Source organism: Phascolarctos cinereus, unplaced genomic scaffold (assembly GCF_003287225.1).
Source record: "Phascolarctos cinereus isolate Bilbo 61053 unplaced genomic scaffold, phaCin_HiC Scaffold_3;HRSCAF=262, whole genome shotgun sequence".
NCBI classification, from domain to species: domain Eukaryota; kingdom Metazoa; phylum Chordata; class Mammalia; order Diprotodontia; family Phascolarctidae; genus Phascolarctos; species Phascolarctos cinereus.
The window spans coordinates 59,602,321-59,616,377 of record NW_027555736.1 but is presented as its reverse complement, the minus strand read 5'-3'; the positions used below and the strand labels follow the sequence as shown (position 1 = coordinate 59,616,377).

Sequence of the window (14,057 nt, the reverse complement as noted above, 5' to 3'; positions counted from 1 at the left end):
CTAGCCTTTCCAGCCTTGAAAGTCTTTCTTCTAGTCTAGTGGTTCTTAACCTGGGGTCTCCTCCTCAGGGATCCAGGGACACACTTCAAGGGGTCAATGAGCTTGGATGGGGGGAAAAAATGCATCTCTACTTTCACAAATCGCCACATGAAATTTAGCATTTCCTTCAGTTACATAAAAACATTATTCTGAGAAGGGATCCATAAGCTTAACTGGACACTGCCCAAGGGTGGGAAGTACAGGGGCCATTGCACTAAAAAAGTTAAGGACCTTGACCCAGACAAAAAGATGCAAGCAAAACAAGAGCCCAGGAATGCTTTCTGTCGGCCGGCATCGGCCCCAAGCAGTGGGTCTAGTTTTTCCCTGCTTCTTGGTGTTTTCCCATGTCTCTTGGCTCTTCTTGACTTTCAGTTCTGAGCTGCTGATTTCTTGATCCTCTTCTTAGAAGTGATGCCTCTGGGCTTCTGGTTTCTAGCAGCCTTCCTCTTCCCCCACCGCCACCCTCATTCTTGCTATCTCTGCTCCCCCAGTCTCGGCACCTAGACTCGGATCCACTACCCTGCCCGCCCTGTGTGGCCGAGGCACACATAAGTGATGCCACATTCGTGGCTCCATTAGTGATATGTGGTTGCCTGACATTTGAGAGGCAGATCCTGGGTCCCCAGAGGAAACAAAACTAGGTGATACTCATGGTGCACCCTTTCCACTATGAAGGTGAGTTTCTACCTTGGCTCTGGTGTCTACCCTCCAAAGCACCCTTAGTCCCTTGCACAGCAGAATCGGCGCCACAAACTACACGGCAAGCCACACACTGTCACCGAGTAAGACGTTTCTAGGAGGTTTAGAAGAGAGATGGCTTTAATCTGATAACGGCTTTCAGCTACAGACATTCAGGTTTCAGGCATCTATCAAAACAGAAGGGTTTCTGCCGTTGGCTAGCAGCTGATGCTACATTCTCATGATACGTGCGCTAATGGCACAGCACACAAACAGTCTCTCTTTCTCTCTATTTTTAAAAGTGTTTGGCAATGACAGTTCTCATGACACATTCCCTCCAGACACATGAAGTTACATTTAAACACCTTTCCACTCCCTTCTCAAACAGGGCACCCCTCCACAGAGAACCAGTCATCCCTTGCACCAGAAATGCTTGTGGTTTGAAAAAAAAAAAAAAGACGTGTATGGCAATGGCTATTTAAAAAAAATTAAGCATTGCTTCAAAACACAATTAAAAAGTCTAAATGAAGCCAACAGTCTCAGAATGTGCAACAGGAATATGGCACCATGTGAGACTGTGAGGGAGGAAAGAAAACCAATTATCTACTTCAGCAGCAGGAAGCTGGTGGCCATTGTGATGGATGGAAAAAAAATATCCTGAGAAAAGTCCTAAAACATCTATCAAAGTCCTTCAGCATGATATACCATTAGGGAAGGGAAAGGATGGGACAGAGACAGGAATCTACAGTGGATGTTTTGACATCCACTTCTCACTGGAACATCTACAAAAGTCTGGGTTCTTTTTTCTTGGGGGAAAAAAAAAACAAACTTGGCTGCTTTCCTTTCCCTCTTCTTGGTCAGAAGGCAAGCACACAGGTTCAGTCATTGCCTCCACATATCTTCAACAGGATCTTCCGGTAATCCCCAGAGGTGTCTCCCTGGCCACAGAAACCAAAGGGACAAATTAGGCAAGACAAGAGGAACCTTGTTTCCTGATTTCCTCTTACTTCAAGGGCCCCACTTCAGAAAGATCATCCCTCCAAGCCCCAGAAGGATCCTGCATGCACCAATGGAACCAAGTGCCATCTTCAGGGGGTCAAAGAGCCTTGGAGTCAGTAAGAGCATGCAAAGTCAAGATTCTTGGGGAGCTGAAGGCTTCCTGGTCATTCTAGGGAAAGACTGCAAAGTAGGAACACACTAGCACCCCTGGCTATCCACTAGAACTGTTCTGCCCATCTATACCTGCCTAAAGTTCAAATTCTTCTGGACCCAAACAGTAAATCTAAACTAAGTGCCCAGGCCATTTTTCTAAATTACAAACTACACTGTTCTCTGATATGTTTCAAGTGGCATCAGAGTAAGTAAATTGTGACCTGTCCCCCACTCTCCCTGAAAACAAAAGGTTATCCTAGGAAGATAACAACTTAGAACAAGCAGTCCTTTATTTGTGTAGAGCTCTTTACAGGCTTTTAAAAAGAGCTTTTGTATGTTAAACCAATGGTTCCCAACCCTTTCACATGTGGGAATCATTTTTCAAGGTCAAAATGGACTGCCACAGAGCAGTACTTGTATTACTGGTCAACACAACAAGGCCCTATAATGCTGCTGGCATGGCTATTCCCTTGATGGACACATCGCACACAGCTCATCCATCACTTCTAATTTCAGAGGGTCCTCTAAGACTAAAAAAGGGCGGCTTACATCAGTGACATCAGGGAAGACAGATATTTACTAGAGGAATTTCAACAAAATCCTTTGCGTCATCAGTGGATAGTGCAGAGAAATGGGTCCCATGATTCAGGAAGTATAGCTATAAACGTTGTTCTTTCATTTTAAATCTATGCAACTTTTCCGAGGTATTGTTTATCAGCTATGACAGCCATTAATACCAAACACTGAAATAAGCTGAACCCGGAACCAGAAAGGTCAATGAATGCCCTAGGAGAGCAATTAATCAACTGACAAACAATACCGCAGAGGGTGAGAGCACTGTTGCTGACTGTCAACCTCAAAAGATTAGGGGTGTTTCCCCACTGGATGATTTAAGTAGCTAGTGACACGAAATGTAGTTGTTTTGGAAAATATGAAGCATTAGGTGGGGACCCTGCTCTCCAGGAATTTATAGTCTTATTTAAAGAGACAAGATATATATGGTATCTGTATGTGGAACTATAGTACTGTATATAATAAATAACTAAATTGTGAGGTTTAGACCTTAAGAGAGAGAGACAGACAGAGAGTGCAATCTGCCCCAGTTAATTCTCCACCTGAAAGCTCCCCCTTACCGTAATGTCATGGTAGAGACTCTTGCCATAGAGCCTCTTATACTCAGCTCGGATGTCAAGCAGGTCAATCTCACTCCGAGACACCAAGATTCGGATGAGAGTCCTGTCTTTTGTTCCTGCTCCCTGCAGAGTCCCCAGAAAAACACAAATCAGTATTTTTTCGTGCCCCCCCGCCGCCCCCCCACTTAAAAGGGGTATTTGGGAGTGGAACAACCCCCAAACTTCTACCCTCTGCCTGACAGTGCGAGGTCTGTTCACTTCCCCTTTTCTGAGGACGGCGTGACAGCTGCTGGGTAGGGGGAGTGACCATCACATAGGGAGGAGCTGGATTCTGGCCCACAAAGTGACCCCTCCCTCCCAGCTACAACTAATTCTTCCGGATCCTCTCTGTGCACAATTAATAGGCCAAAAGTGACTTCTGTTTCAATGACTAGTGATGACTGTGCCCAGTGGACAGGACTGTGGTTTCCTCGACACTGCCCAGATGGAGTACTGATAAGTGCTTGATCTGGAGTCTGGAAGACATGGGTTTGAATCCTGCCTCAGATACTGTATGATTCTGGGCAAGTCACTTACTCTCTTTTTAAATTTTCGTCAGCTGTTAAATGGGGAATAACAATAGCACCTACCTCTAAGGGTTGTTGTGAGTAAAGGGCTTTGGAAAATTTAAAGTGTTTTATTATTATTATTATTATCATTGTTATTACAGGTACGTGCAAGGTCCTTAGAGCATACATACCCTCATTGCCTTGTTGAGTCTTTCCGCAAAGAAAGCTGGAGTGTTTTTGAGGCACTTGACTGTAACAGAGAAACATGGCTTACTTAGATTAGCAACGTATGCAGGGGCTGAGAAACAGCGATTTAGACCTGCTGGGAGGTCTCAAGCATCCCAGTTTCTGTGGACGTGGCACAAGGCCATTTGCTTCTACTCCTCCAGATTCTGACTTCCCATAACCCACCACAATGATCCCACAATCCCAGGTCTTCTTAAAACAAAGGTCATGCAGGTGCCTCGATCTGAGCCCAATTTCTTATTCAGGAAGGCACTTGGTGACCAACCAATGATGAATGGCAAAGGGAGCTGAGCATTTTATGTGTCACTAATTGTTTCTTTCTAAAGCACATGGATGTTCATGAAAAACCACTCAGATGGAATACAAGGTGAAGACGCCAACTGCAAATGACATTCACACAGAGAAAAGCAGCACAGCACAGAAGGGATGTTTTTGGGGATGCCTCCTCACTCGATAAGCCACAAACACCACAGGAGAAACACAGAGAAAATAGCGGGGTTTACCCTGCATGTGATCCAGAAAGCTTTGGAAAACACAAATTGAAAAGACAGACGTTATTTTTTCAAGTAGGCTCAAAAAGGGCAATTGGTAGCGCCCTGAAGAGATGGTGGAGGAGGATGAGAGCAGATGCCAGCCTTCAGCTACGAGAGGCCTACTTTAGGGAAACAGGGTGGGGAGTGGCACCACGATTGGAGAAAGTCGATCGACCCAGCTGATCATCACAGTACAGCATGACTCGCCATTGCAAGGAATGGTCTTTCTGCTGACCAATAATTTAAGGGAGGTATTTTGAGAAGACTTGGCAGGATGTGTGCGATTTCACTTCCTCCGGGAGACGAGCCCTTTGAGCCCTCCCCCTGTCAGGATGCACGGCGTATGTCCCAGAATGCTGGGCCATCTCCAGCAGTCCTGGTCTGTATCTGGCCACTGGACCCACATGGCTCCGGAGGATAAAGTGAGGCTGGTGACTCTGCATAGCCCTGCCTCACTTAAATCCAATTCACTTGCAAGTCACGGCCTCATCTTGATGTCATGATCCTCTTCGAAAATGAAGGACAGACAACAACAGCAATCTCTCAGAACAAAGCCACAAATACAGTAACTTGGTTGCAGAGGACACAGTGAGACAAGACCTGGATGCCCAGACACAGGAAAGGAGTCACACGCCCCTAGCTCAGGTGGAACCGTTTTTTGTGATGAAACCTTTCGATGGCCATCCCAACCCCCTTCTGTCCCCGGTTATTACTTTGGGATTCACAGCGGCTGCTCTGACCACAGCAAGAAGAAAAAGTGACCTACTACCTGACCCTTTCATGTGTAGGCTGGGCAGGAGTCTCCCCATCCCCCATTTCCAACCCCTAGGCCTGTTTCTTGTTTTAGAAAGGCTCTCTTCCTGCCTGCCCTGGGGAATCCCAAGGGGGATGCCTAACCTCAAAGCTTTCTGTATCAGCTGAAGATTCTCCCATCAAGTGAAAGTCAGAAAGTTTAGCCTTGAATATGGCCAACCGAAGTCCCCGAGGGTACATACCCACAGCCAGCATGCCTTGTTCCAAGTCCCCAGACATCTCCCGGCAGATGCTCGACTCAATATCCCGGTTTGTCATTCGCTGGTACTCATTGAAAACTAGAGGAAAAGAAAGGACACGTGAGGACGAGCCTTTGCTTGGCAAAGTGGAACGCTGCCCAACCCTGACACTGATTGCCAGGGTTTCCTCTGCTTTGTTCTGAGCCCTCAGAGGCAACTGGGGTTAAGTGACTTGACCAGGGTCAAAGAGCAAGTAAGTGTCAAGTGTTTGGTCTGAGGCCGGATTTGAACTCAGATCCTCCTGACTCCAAGGCCAGAGCTCTATCCACTGCGCCACCTAGCTGCCCCCAGGCTGCCATCTTTTATCCATAACGAAGCCATAATTTATACATCTCCTAAGATGGAATGTGCTGCTTTGGGATGCACGGATTCCCCTTCCTGAGGTCTTCCAGTAAAAGCTGGATGTCCACTTAGGGCGTGGAGACTCTTTTTCAGCCATAGGTTGAATCTGGTGGCCACTGAGGTCCCTCTTGACTCTGAGCTTCTGTGATTGTGTAAAGATCACTCAGGCAGTGGTGTGAGAGCCGTAATAGAGAAGAGAAAGACTGGGGACCAGTTAGGAAGCTACTACGACAGTGAAGTGAGAGGTAACGAGGATTGAACATGAGAGGAGACTGTAAGAGTGTAAAGAAGAGGATGGAAGAGGGAATTGACATAACTCAGAAACTGAACGGTTGAGTGGAGAAGGAAGATGACCAAGTCCGGGACCGCAGAACCCACTTCCTCCATCAAAGCCTTCTCGAGATGCTCCAGGCCATAAGGGCCTCCTCCCTTCTCTGAACTCCTCTGGCCCTTAGAACCAACAACATAAGGGTTAGTACTTCTCTGCTGTTTCATGTGTTAGCCCTGCCTCCTCAATTAGACAGTACCCTCGAGGCTAGGACCTTTCTTGCCTTCTCTCTCCAGAGAACCCAGCTCAGGACAGAGTACACAGGAAACACTGACTGGTGGAAAATGAGGAACAGGGGTTCTCTGGCATCTAATTGTCTTTGGAACCAAGCCAGCTCTGCCTCAGACCAATCTCTGGGTTCTAGCTTACACATGTGCCTTCTCACATACGTTTGTCACAACTTTAAGGGGCTCCTAATGGAAGACAGAATTAGTGTGGGGTCCTGGTCTTATCCTTCTCCTTAATTAGCCCCACTGACCCTGGGCAAATAGCTTGACCTTTCAAAAAGTATGAGGCCAGAAAATCTCAATTATTTTTTTAGCTTTGACATTCAAAATAATTGTATATAACTTTTAGTCAACAAAAGACCTTCCTACCAGCCCTAGTTGATCCTTTGAATGTGTGGGTTTTTTTGCTTTTAACTTTTACCTGTTTCATTTTTAATTTATGGGATAAAACAAGAATTTCCATAACACAGTAGAATAGAAAAAAAAATGACAGCCCATGAAACTACAAGTCTATTATGTACACCTTGCTATTCCTTTTAAATATATAACAAAGTTATCATGTAAATTTATTTTCTATTTTTTTTCTTCCTTCCCCAAACCCTTTCCTTGCTGTTGTGGCTACCATTAGACACAAATATGTATATATCGGATTCGTTCCTTTGGAGGTGAAAGCTTACTGTCTTGGGTGGAAGGGGATGATGCTGCCTTGAGTAAGATGGTCCATTTTAAGTATCATCAGATAATCTTTTACTACAGTAGGGGTTCTTAACGTGGGGGGTTCACTTATACCCAAAAGGATAAGAGGATAGATTTTAAGGTGGGGGAGTTTCTTTGAACTTTGATGGAAAAAAATTTTATCTTTATTTCAATATAATTGATTTTCTTTATAATCCTATGTATTTTATACATTGAAAAATATTATTCTGAGAAGGGGTCTAGTGGCCTCACCAGACACTATCAAAGAAGTTCATAACCTTTTGTTAAGAACTCCTGAATCAGTAAGTGAAAAACAACCTTGGAAAGGCTTATACCTGCACAATTCCCTCTCCCCAAATCCACCAGGGGATTCAGTTATGAATAAGAAAATAGCATCCGTCTCCAGATGGCTGGAGGCTCCATTACCTGCCGTCAGGTGAGGTCTGCTCCTTGTGCACAGGATGGAATTGAACTTGGATTCATCGGTCCCCAGGCGATTCTCTCCAGCTGCATATAATTCCTGGCCAGAAAGGGAAAAAGGCAAATATTCAACTCATCTTATTTCTAAAAGAGAGGTCAGCCATGAAAGCTCCATTGGTAAGCTATCTGGGTCCCTGAGGGACAGATGGAAATGAAAGGAATGAGGACAACAATCAATGATACCTCTCGGAGCATCACTACCTGGAGGGTGTCATCAAAGGGCTAGAGGAGAGCAGGGAGCATCATGGACTATGAAAATAGGCAGAAAGTGAGGCCAGGAGCGATGCAGCAGGGCCAGCTTGGAGACCCAAAAAGTACACAGAAGCCAATGAGAAGTCAGGTACTGGACAGGTCAAGGCAAGCAGGGAGTCAGGGAATGGGCAAACAGGGTCACAAGAGTCGTTAAGAAACTAAACATGAAGGGGCAGCTAGGTGGCGCAATGGGTAGAGCACCAGCCCTGCAGTCAGGAGGACCTGAGTTCAAATATGGCTTCAGACCAAACACCTGACACCTACTAGCTGTGTGACCCTGGACAAGTCACTTAACCTCAAGGGCCTTTAAAACAAACAAACAAAATGAACACGAAGGCCTAACCCAGAACCCTCTTCTGTGCTTCCTGGATTTCCCGGACAATTAAGGGCTGCAAGTGGGAATGTGTGCATTAGGCTGGGGTGATGCTACATAAGCAAACATGGCCGAAGCAGGGAAGATGGGCTAGGTCAAATGTCAACCCATCACTAAAGCAAAGAGCTCCTCACTAAGAGACAATCTAGGGTAATTTTAGGGAACACTGACCATGGAGTTCAGGGTGTTGGGTTCTAACCCCAGCCCTGATGTATCTTTCCATGACAGCTGGAGCACGTAACAAACTCACAGCTCAGCTGGATTAGAAAGAAATCCCAGGGCAGCTAGGCGGCCCAGCATACAGACCACCGGCCCTGAAGTCAAGAGAACCCAAGTTCAAATCCAGCCTCAGACATTTGACACTTAGTAGCTTGTGTGACCCTGGGCAAGTCACTTCAGCCCCTTGCCTAGTTCAAAAAAAAAAAAGGGAAAGAAAGAAAAGACATGAGTCACTTTGGGTGCTCACCCGCGTGGCTCTATACTAACCTGGGCATCTCTTTGAGCCAGGGACAAATCCACATTGGTGCTTTCATCTCGGTTTCCCTGGAAGACAAGTTCCGTTTGTTATGTTTACAGCTACATGCGCCCCACCACAAAGTGTCTGAGGAGAGTTCAAGGTTTCGTGATTTCTTGAGAAGTAAGTGCCCACATCACACCTACCTATCCTGCCTTGGGACCCAGAAATGTGACTCCTGAAGTATTACCTGAGCCAGTGAGATCAGAAGTCTCTGGAAATGTCCTGATGTGTCACTTCTAATGGCTTCCTCCAAAGTCTTCTTGAATTCTAAAAGTAAAAAAGATGGTGAGCAAGCCTGCCCAGCTCAACAGCAGGACTGACCTGCCAATGGACAGAAAGGCCTAGGTGGACACTGTGGCTTTAGGGTGGCTGCTGTGAAATCGTGTGAGCTACCAGCTACGTAACATGTCACAGATGGGTCGTGCAATCCCAGTGAATGGGGCGGATGGATGGGATGAGAATTAGGAGGGAGCACTGAAGGGAATAAGGAAAAGGAAAAAAGATTATATCGGGATATAAAAGGCTACTGGGGTCAATTCACCAAAGGAAACCCCATTATCAAATACGTACGTATTCATGAAAACATTGTAAAGTGACCAGGGCAGAATCCGCCAGGCCAGCCTAACCTGTTTTGTAGGCCCTGCTGATTTCTCGTATGTGCTCATTGCTGCGAGAGGCAAGGATCTCAATGAGGCACGCTTCATCTGTGCCAGCGCCCTATATAAGAGATGGGGAAAAGTAAGCAATCACAAACTACTTATCACCAGTCCACTTTTTGAAGAGAGCACAGGAAAGACACTGAGCCACGGTAATTACTCCTGGCTCCCCAGGACATTTAAAAAAAAATGCAGCAATGAATACATCCATATTGTTTTAGGAAGACAAACTCAAGGGCTCTCCTAAAGACCTTTTATGTATACAATCATTAACATCTGTTGCCCAGACTGGAGCAAGCCAAGCTTCCTTTCCATAACCTGATGACCTGCCTATGAACAAGAGAGAGCTAAGACTGAAGGAAGAACATGATAAAAACTCAGGGTGGGCTGTGGACTGCTCCCCCACCCCCACCCCTCCTTTATCCTTAAGAAGGTTTTCAATCAGTTCTCCCAGAAAGGTTGGAGGTTCACCTGTCAGGAGGCAGGGGGGCTGGGTCAGATGATCTCTCTCACAGTTGCTGCTAAGGTTCTAGGATTCTCTAACTCTGTGATCATTACAGTTGACAGGCCCCCTTGACACGACCTAATCCTCTTTTTTAGGATGGGCAATACAGGGAGGATTTCAGGCAAGCACTTCTCTCTGATCCATAGGCCAGAAGATGTACAAGATGGAGGTGGGGGAAGGAGATGTCAACCTCCTGGTGCCCTGCACTTTGCATAGTGTCTTACACGTGTCCGTGTTCAGTTGTGTCCAACTCTCTGTAACCCCATTAGGGTTTTCTTGGCAAAGATACTGGAGTGGTTTGCCATTTCCTTCTCTGGCTCATTTTACAGATGAGGAAACTAAGGCAAACAGTGTTAAGTGACTTGCCCAGGGTCACAGAGTTTCCGAGGCCAGATATGAACAGAGAAAAAGAGTCTTCCTGACTCCAGGCCCAGCTGTGCAATCTAGCTTCCTTATACATAGCAGATGATTGATAAAGGTTTGCTGATTTCATTAGAAAGTCTAATTCTGTTCTGGGAAGAAGCAGATGGGAAGGGGATGAGAGATTAGGGTTACTTATGCCAAAAGTCAGGTGAGTATGATATCACAAAGAATGAAGAATAGCTCTCTTCTGTGTTATTTGGACTCTTCCCTTGGAAGAATGAGGCAGGGTCTCCTCACTGGAAGGTCTTTAAAAGCAGTGGGAGGGTGGGGCTGGCCATATTCACTCCCAGGCCAAGTGACAGAGGTAAAGGCAGATAATTCTAATCTAGCCTGACATAGGCTGCTCTCTGGACACCAGCCCTCTTCTCCAGAGCTTTCTGGTTTGGACTGCTTCAGCCTCTCACCTGGCCCAGGCCTATTCCTCATCACGACCCACCTACCTAAATCCCAGCTCTCCATTTCAGCCTGCACAGGAGCTTCGGGACCACAAACCTCCCAGGAGAAGGTCCAAACCCTACTGTGAATGGATCCCACTCAGTCAGACTCAGCTCTCACTGGCTAGCCACCCACCAACCTTGATGGCTTCTTTTATTTCATAGACGTCAAAAAGGATCGGTGTCTTCATCAAAGCCAGGATGGTCTTCTCAAAATTCCCTGACAGTTCTGATTTGAGATCCTTGATCAGATCCTGGTTGGAGAGGAAGGACAGACAAACAAGAAGTCAGAAACACAGTATTTACGACAGCATCACAGATGTGGATTTGGAAGGGACTGCTCTCAGAAGCTGAGCCCACAGATGGAGAAACTGAGGCCTCAGGGCACAGAGTGGCTTACCCAAGGCCACCTAGGTAGAAAGTGTCAGAAGTAGGATTTGAACTCAGATCTTTTGGATCCTGCCAGTGCTTCTCCCATTATAACACACCCTACCTCCCAACCGCCCTGACTTCCAAAACACTGACTCACGCCTTCTACTTCTCTAAAGAATAACTAGACTGGAGGTTAAAAGGAATAATAACTTGAATTTTTATGTGTTTCATGCTTCAAAAGCTTTTTACACGTTTTGCATTCAGCTGTCATAAAACTATATGAGTTCAGTGAGGCAGATATTAATAGCCCAGTCTTAACAGGTGAGAAAACTGAGGGCCAGAGAAGTTAACAGACCTTAATCTTGGAAAACAGTTAAGTAGGCATACCTTATCCAGGCATGCACCCTGCTTTTCTTCATTTTAAGATTTCAAATGAGGTAATATTTGTAAAAGTGCTTAGCATAGTGCCTGGAATACAGCAGGAACTTAATAAATGCTCATTCCTTTTCACTCCCCCCTACTCTCCCCTCCCCTTTGCCTTCCCTACTCATTGACATCTCTGCTAGAGTAGGGCAAAAAGCAGAGAGAAGCAGTGAATTCAAAGTGGCCCACCATTTGCAACACTTTTCTCATAAAGCCAATGGCTTTAGAGATACGAGCTAATACAAGTACCTTAAAGCACTATGTAAAACTATCGTTATTTTTGTCTTTTCATTATTCCCACACACGCCAAGCATGGTGCCAGGCACACAGTAGGTGCATAATATTAATAATAATATATAATGCCTGAATTGAATTGCATTGCTATTAACTACCATAGAAAATCAAGCTTTCATCTAATCAAGTCAAAGGAGAAGGGTGTCCTCCTAAATGATCTCTACGGTCACTAAACTTTTATGTGCTTATAGCTAATGAAAAAAAATGTATGTATGTATGTATGTATCTCTATCTACCCACCCATCTACCCATCCACCCACCCATACATGTATGTATGTATGTGTATCTACCCACCCACCCACGTGTGTATGTATATATGTATGTATGCATGTATGTATGTATATATCTCTATCTACTCACTCATCTACCCACCCACCCACACACACATGTATGTATGTATGTATGTATGTATGTATGTATGTATATATCTCTATCTACTCACTCATCTACCCATCCACCCACACATGTATGTATGTATGTATGTATGTATGTATGTATGTATGTATGTGTGTGTGTGTGTGTATGTATGTATGCATGTGTCTCTACCCATCTACGTCACATTTGAAGAAAACCATCAAGGAAACAGAACAATGTCTCCAGATTCCTAGTCCAACATCCTGCAATTCCACCATCATAGAGTCTCATGGACTCAAGGTTTTCTTTCAGAGGGACCAGACACTCAGTTCAAATAAAGTGCTACTATCTGGGAGACCATGGATGCAGTAAGCAAAATGAATTAAATGAAGAGTCTGAGATGGGGATTATTGTCATAATCATGCCCAGGCCTCATGAAAAATAGGGATGAGCAGGAAGATGAGCTGTGAAGGGAGGTGCCCATATCTATACAAGTCTTGGGTAGTGGGTAATGCTGGGTTTCTGGAGGTCCTGGGGCCTGTGTGTTTTTTCCACACTTGCCTTCCCATATGCTGTTTTGAAGGAAAGAAGGATCTGCTGCCTCTGCTTGTTGGAACGACTGCCGAGGCAGTCAATGATGGCCTGTTCGTCAGTCCCTAGACGAGAAAGGAAGAGGCTGTGAGCTGGTCAGGGGGCGCGTGCCATTTGTGCAGATGCAAGTGAACTACCCAGGGCCTGGGTTACTTCTTCACCTCATCGCTGTCATCTCCATCTCTGCATCACACATAGCCACCCAAATCCAAACTTTCTCCTTCCGTGTCAACCCTAGCCCACATTTTCACCATCAGAAAAGACAGAAAGTGGCCTTTAGGTCACTGAACTCAATACAAAATCAGCAACGAGGGGTAAGTGTAGATGCCAAGGTCCCCACCTTCCATCTAATGTCCACCCGACCTGGGCTTCCCAGGACACTCACCGAATCCTTTCATAGCTTTCCGCAAGACTTCCGCATCCCTTAGGGGATCAAAGCAGGGAGCATCTGGGATGGTGCCTCGTTTTCCAAACTAACCAAAGAAAGAGAAGAAGGTTAAGAGGCTTCTTAGGCCCCTGAACTCTTGAGGCTGGGCACTAGTCACCAGGAACGCCTACGGCGGAGCCCTACATTCAGTGGATGTCTATGGTAGTGGGACGTGCCCTTGCTTTGGGGTCAGAAGATCTGGGTTCAAACTCTACTTCTGCCACTGCGGGGCAGCCCAGGGAGAAGTCACATGGCTGCTAAGCATCAGAATCAGAACTTGAATCCAGGTCTCCAGACCCCACATCCACCACTCTTTCCGTTGCACAGCACCGATTCCCCATTTGATTATCACATTTTAAGGCTGAACTGGCAAAACGGAACACATTCAAGCAAAGGACACCCAGAAGGGTGAATTGTCTGGAAACCACGTTCTGTGAAGTAGAGTCAAGGAAGCCTGCAGAACAGACTGGGGGAAGAGGACATGGTTACTGCCTTTAAACATCACCTGTGATGGAGGGACAGCTGGGGTGACTGAGCCAGAGAATCCAGGGTAGGATGGCATCGGTTGCTGCCCAGGTGGCGGCACTGGCTGCTGGGAAGGTGGTGGCATTGGGTGTTGCCCTGGATAGGTCATTGGCGGCTGACCAGGATAGGCCCCTGGAGCCTGCTGCCCAGGATGAGGCATGGGTTGGCCTGGCACAGGGCCCCCAGGGTATCCTGAGTAAGGTGGCATTCCTGAGGGTGGGCTTCCTCCAGGAGGTGGGTATATTCCATAAGGGGGCACTGGTTGCTGGGCAGGAGGGGGCTGCCCAAACCCCCCAGGAGGAATGGGGGGGAAACCTCCTCCAGGTGCTCCAGGATATACATTTGGCATGCTAGCTCCTCCAAATGTCCCTGACATGTTAGAAGCCTGAAAAAGCACAAACAAAATAAAAATATCACAATAGAGGAGAGATTTTAAAAAAAACACGACCTCAAAAAA

General features: G+C 46.1%; 1 protein-coding gene across 5 annotated transcripts in view; it reads right to left on the bottom strand.

The window, feature by feature from the left end:
- Positions 1 to 840: 840 nt before the first annotated feature.
- Positions 841 to 14,057, bottom strand: part of ANXA11 (annexin A11) — a 48,339-nt gene continuing 35,122 nt past the window's right edge. For all 5 annotated transcript variants that reach the window (XM_021006040.2, XM_021006039.2, XM_078150876.1 and 2 more), the window contains 12 exons: positions 13,581 to 13,985; positions 13,034 to 13,121; positions 12,619 to 12,713; positions 10,755 to 10,868; positions 9,223 to 9,313; positions 8,784 to 8,863; positions 8,566 to 8,622; positions 7,401 to 7,494; positions 5,325 to 5,420; positions 3,742 to 3,800; positions 3,003 to 3,125; positions 841 to 1,655 (listed from right to left, as the gene is read on the bottom strand). In XM_021006040.2, the coding sequence (XP_020861699.1) occupies positions 1,596 to 1,655; positions 3,003 to 3,125; positions 3,742 to 3,800; positions 5,325 to 5,420; positions 7,401 to 7,494; positions 8,566 to 8,622; positions 8,784 to 8,863; positions 9,223 to 9,313; positions 10,755 to 10,868; positions 12,619 to 12,713; positions 13,034 to 13,121; positions 13,581 to 13,985 (1,362 nt within the window). In that variant the 3' untranslated portion in view covers positions 841 to 1,595. The remainder of the gene's footprint in view (positions 1,656 to 3,002; positions 3,126 to 3,741; positions 3,801 to 5,324; positions 5,421 to 7,400; positions 7,495 to 8,565; positions 8,623 to 8,783; positions 8,864 to 9,222; positions 9,314 to 10,754; positions 10,869 to 12,618; positions 12,714 to 13,033; positions 13,122 to 13,580; positions 13,986 to 14,057) is intronic.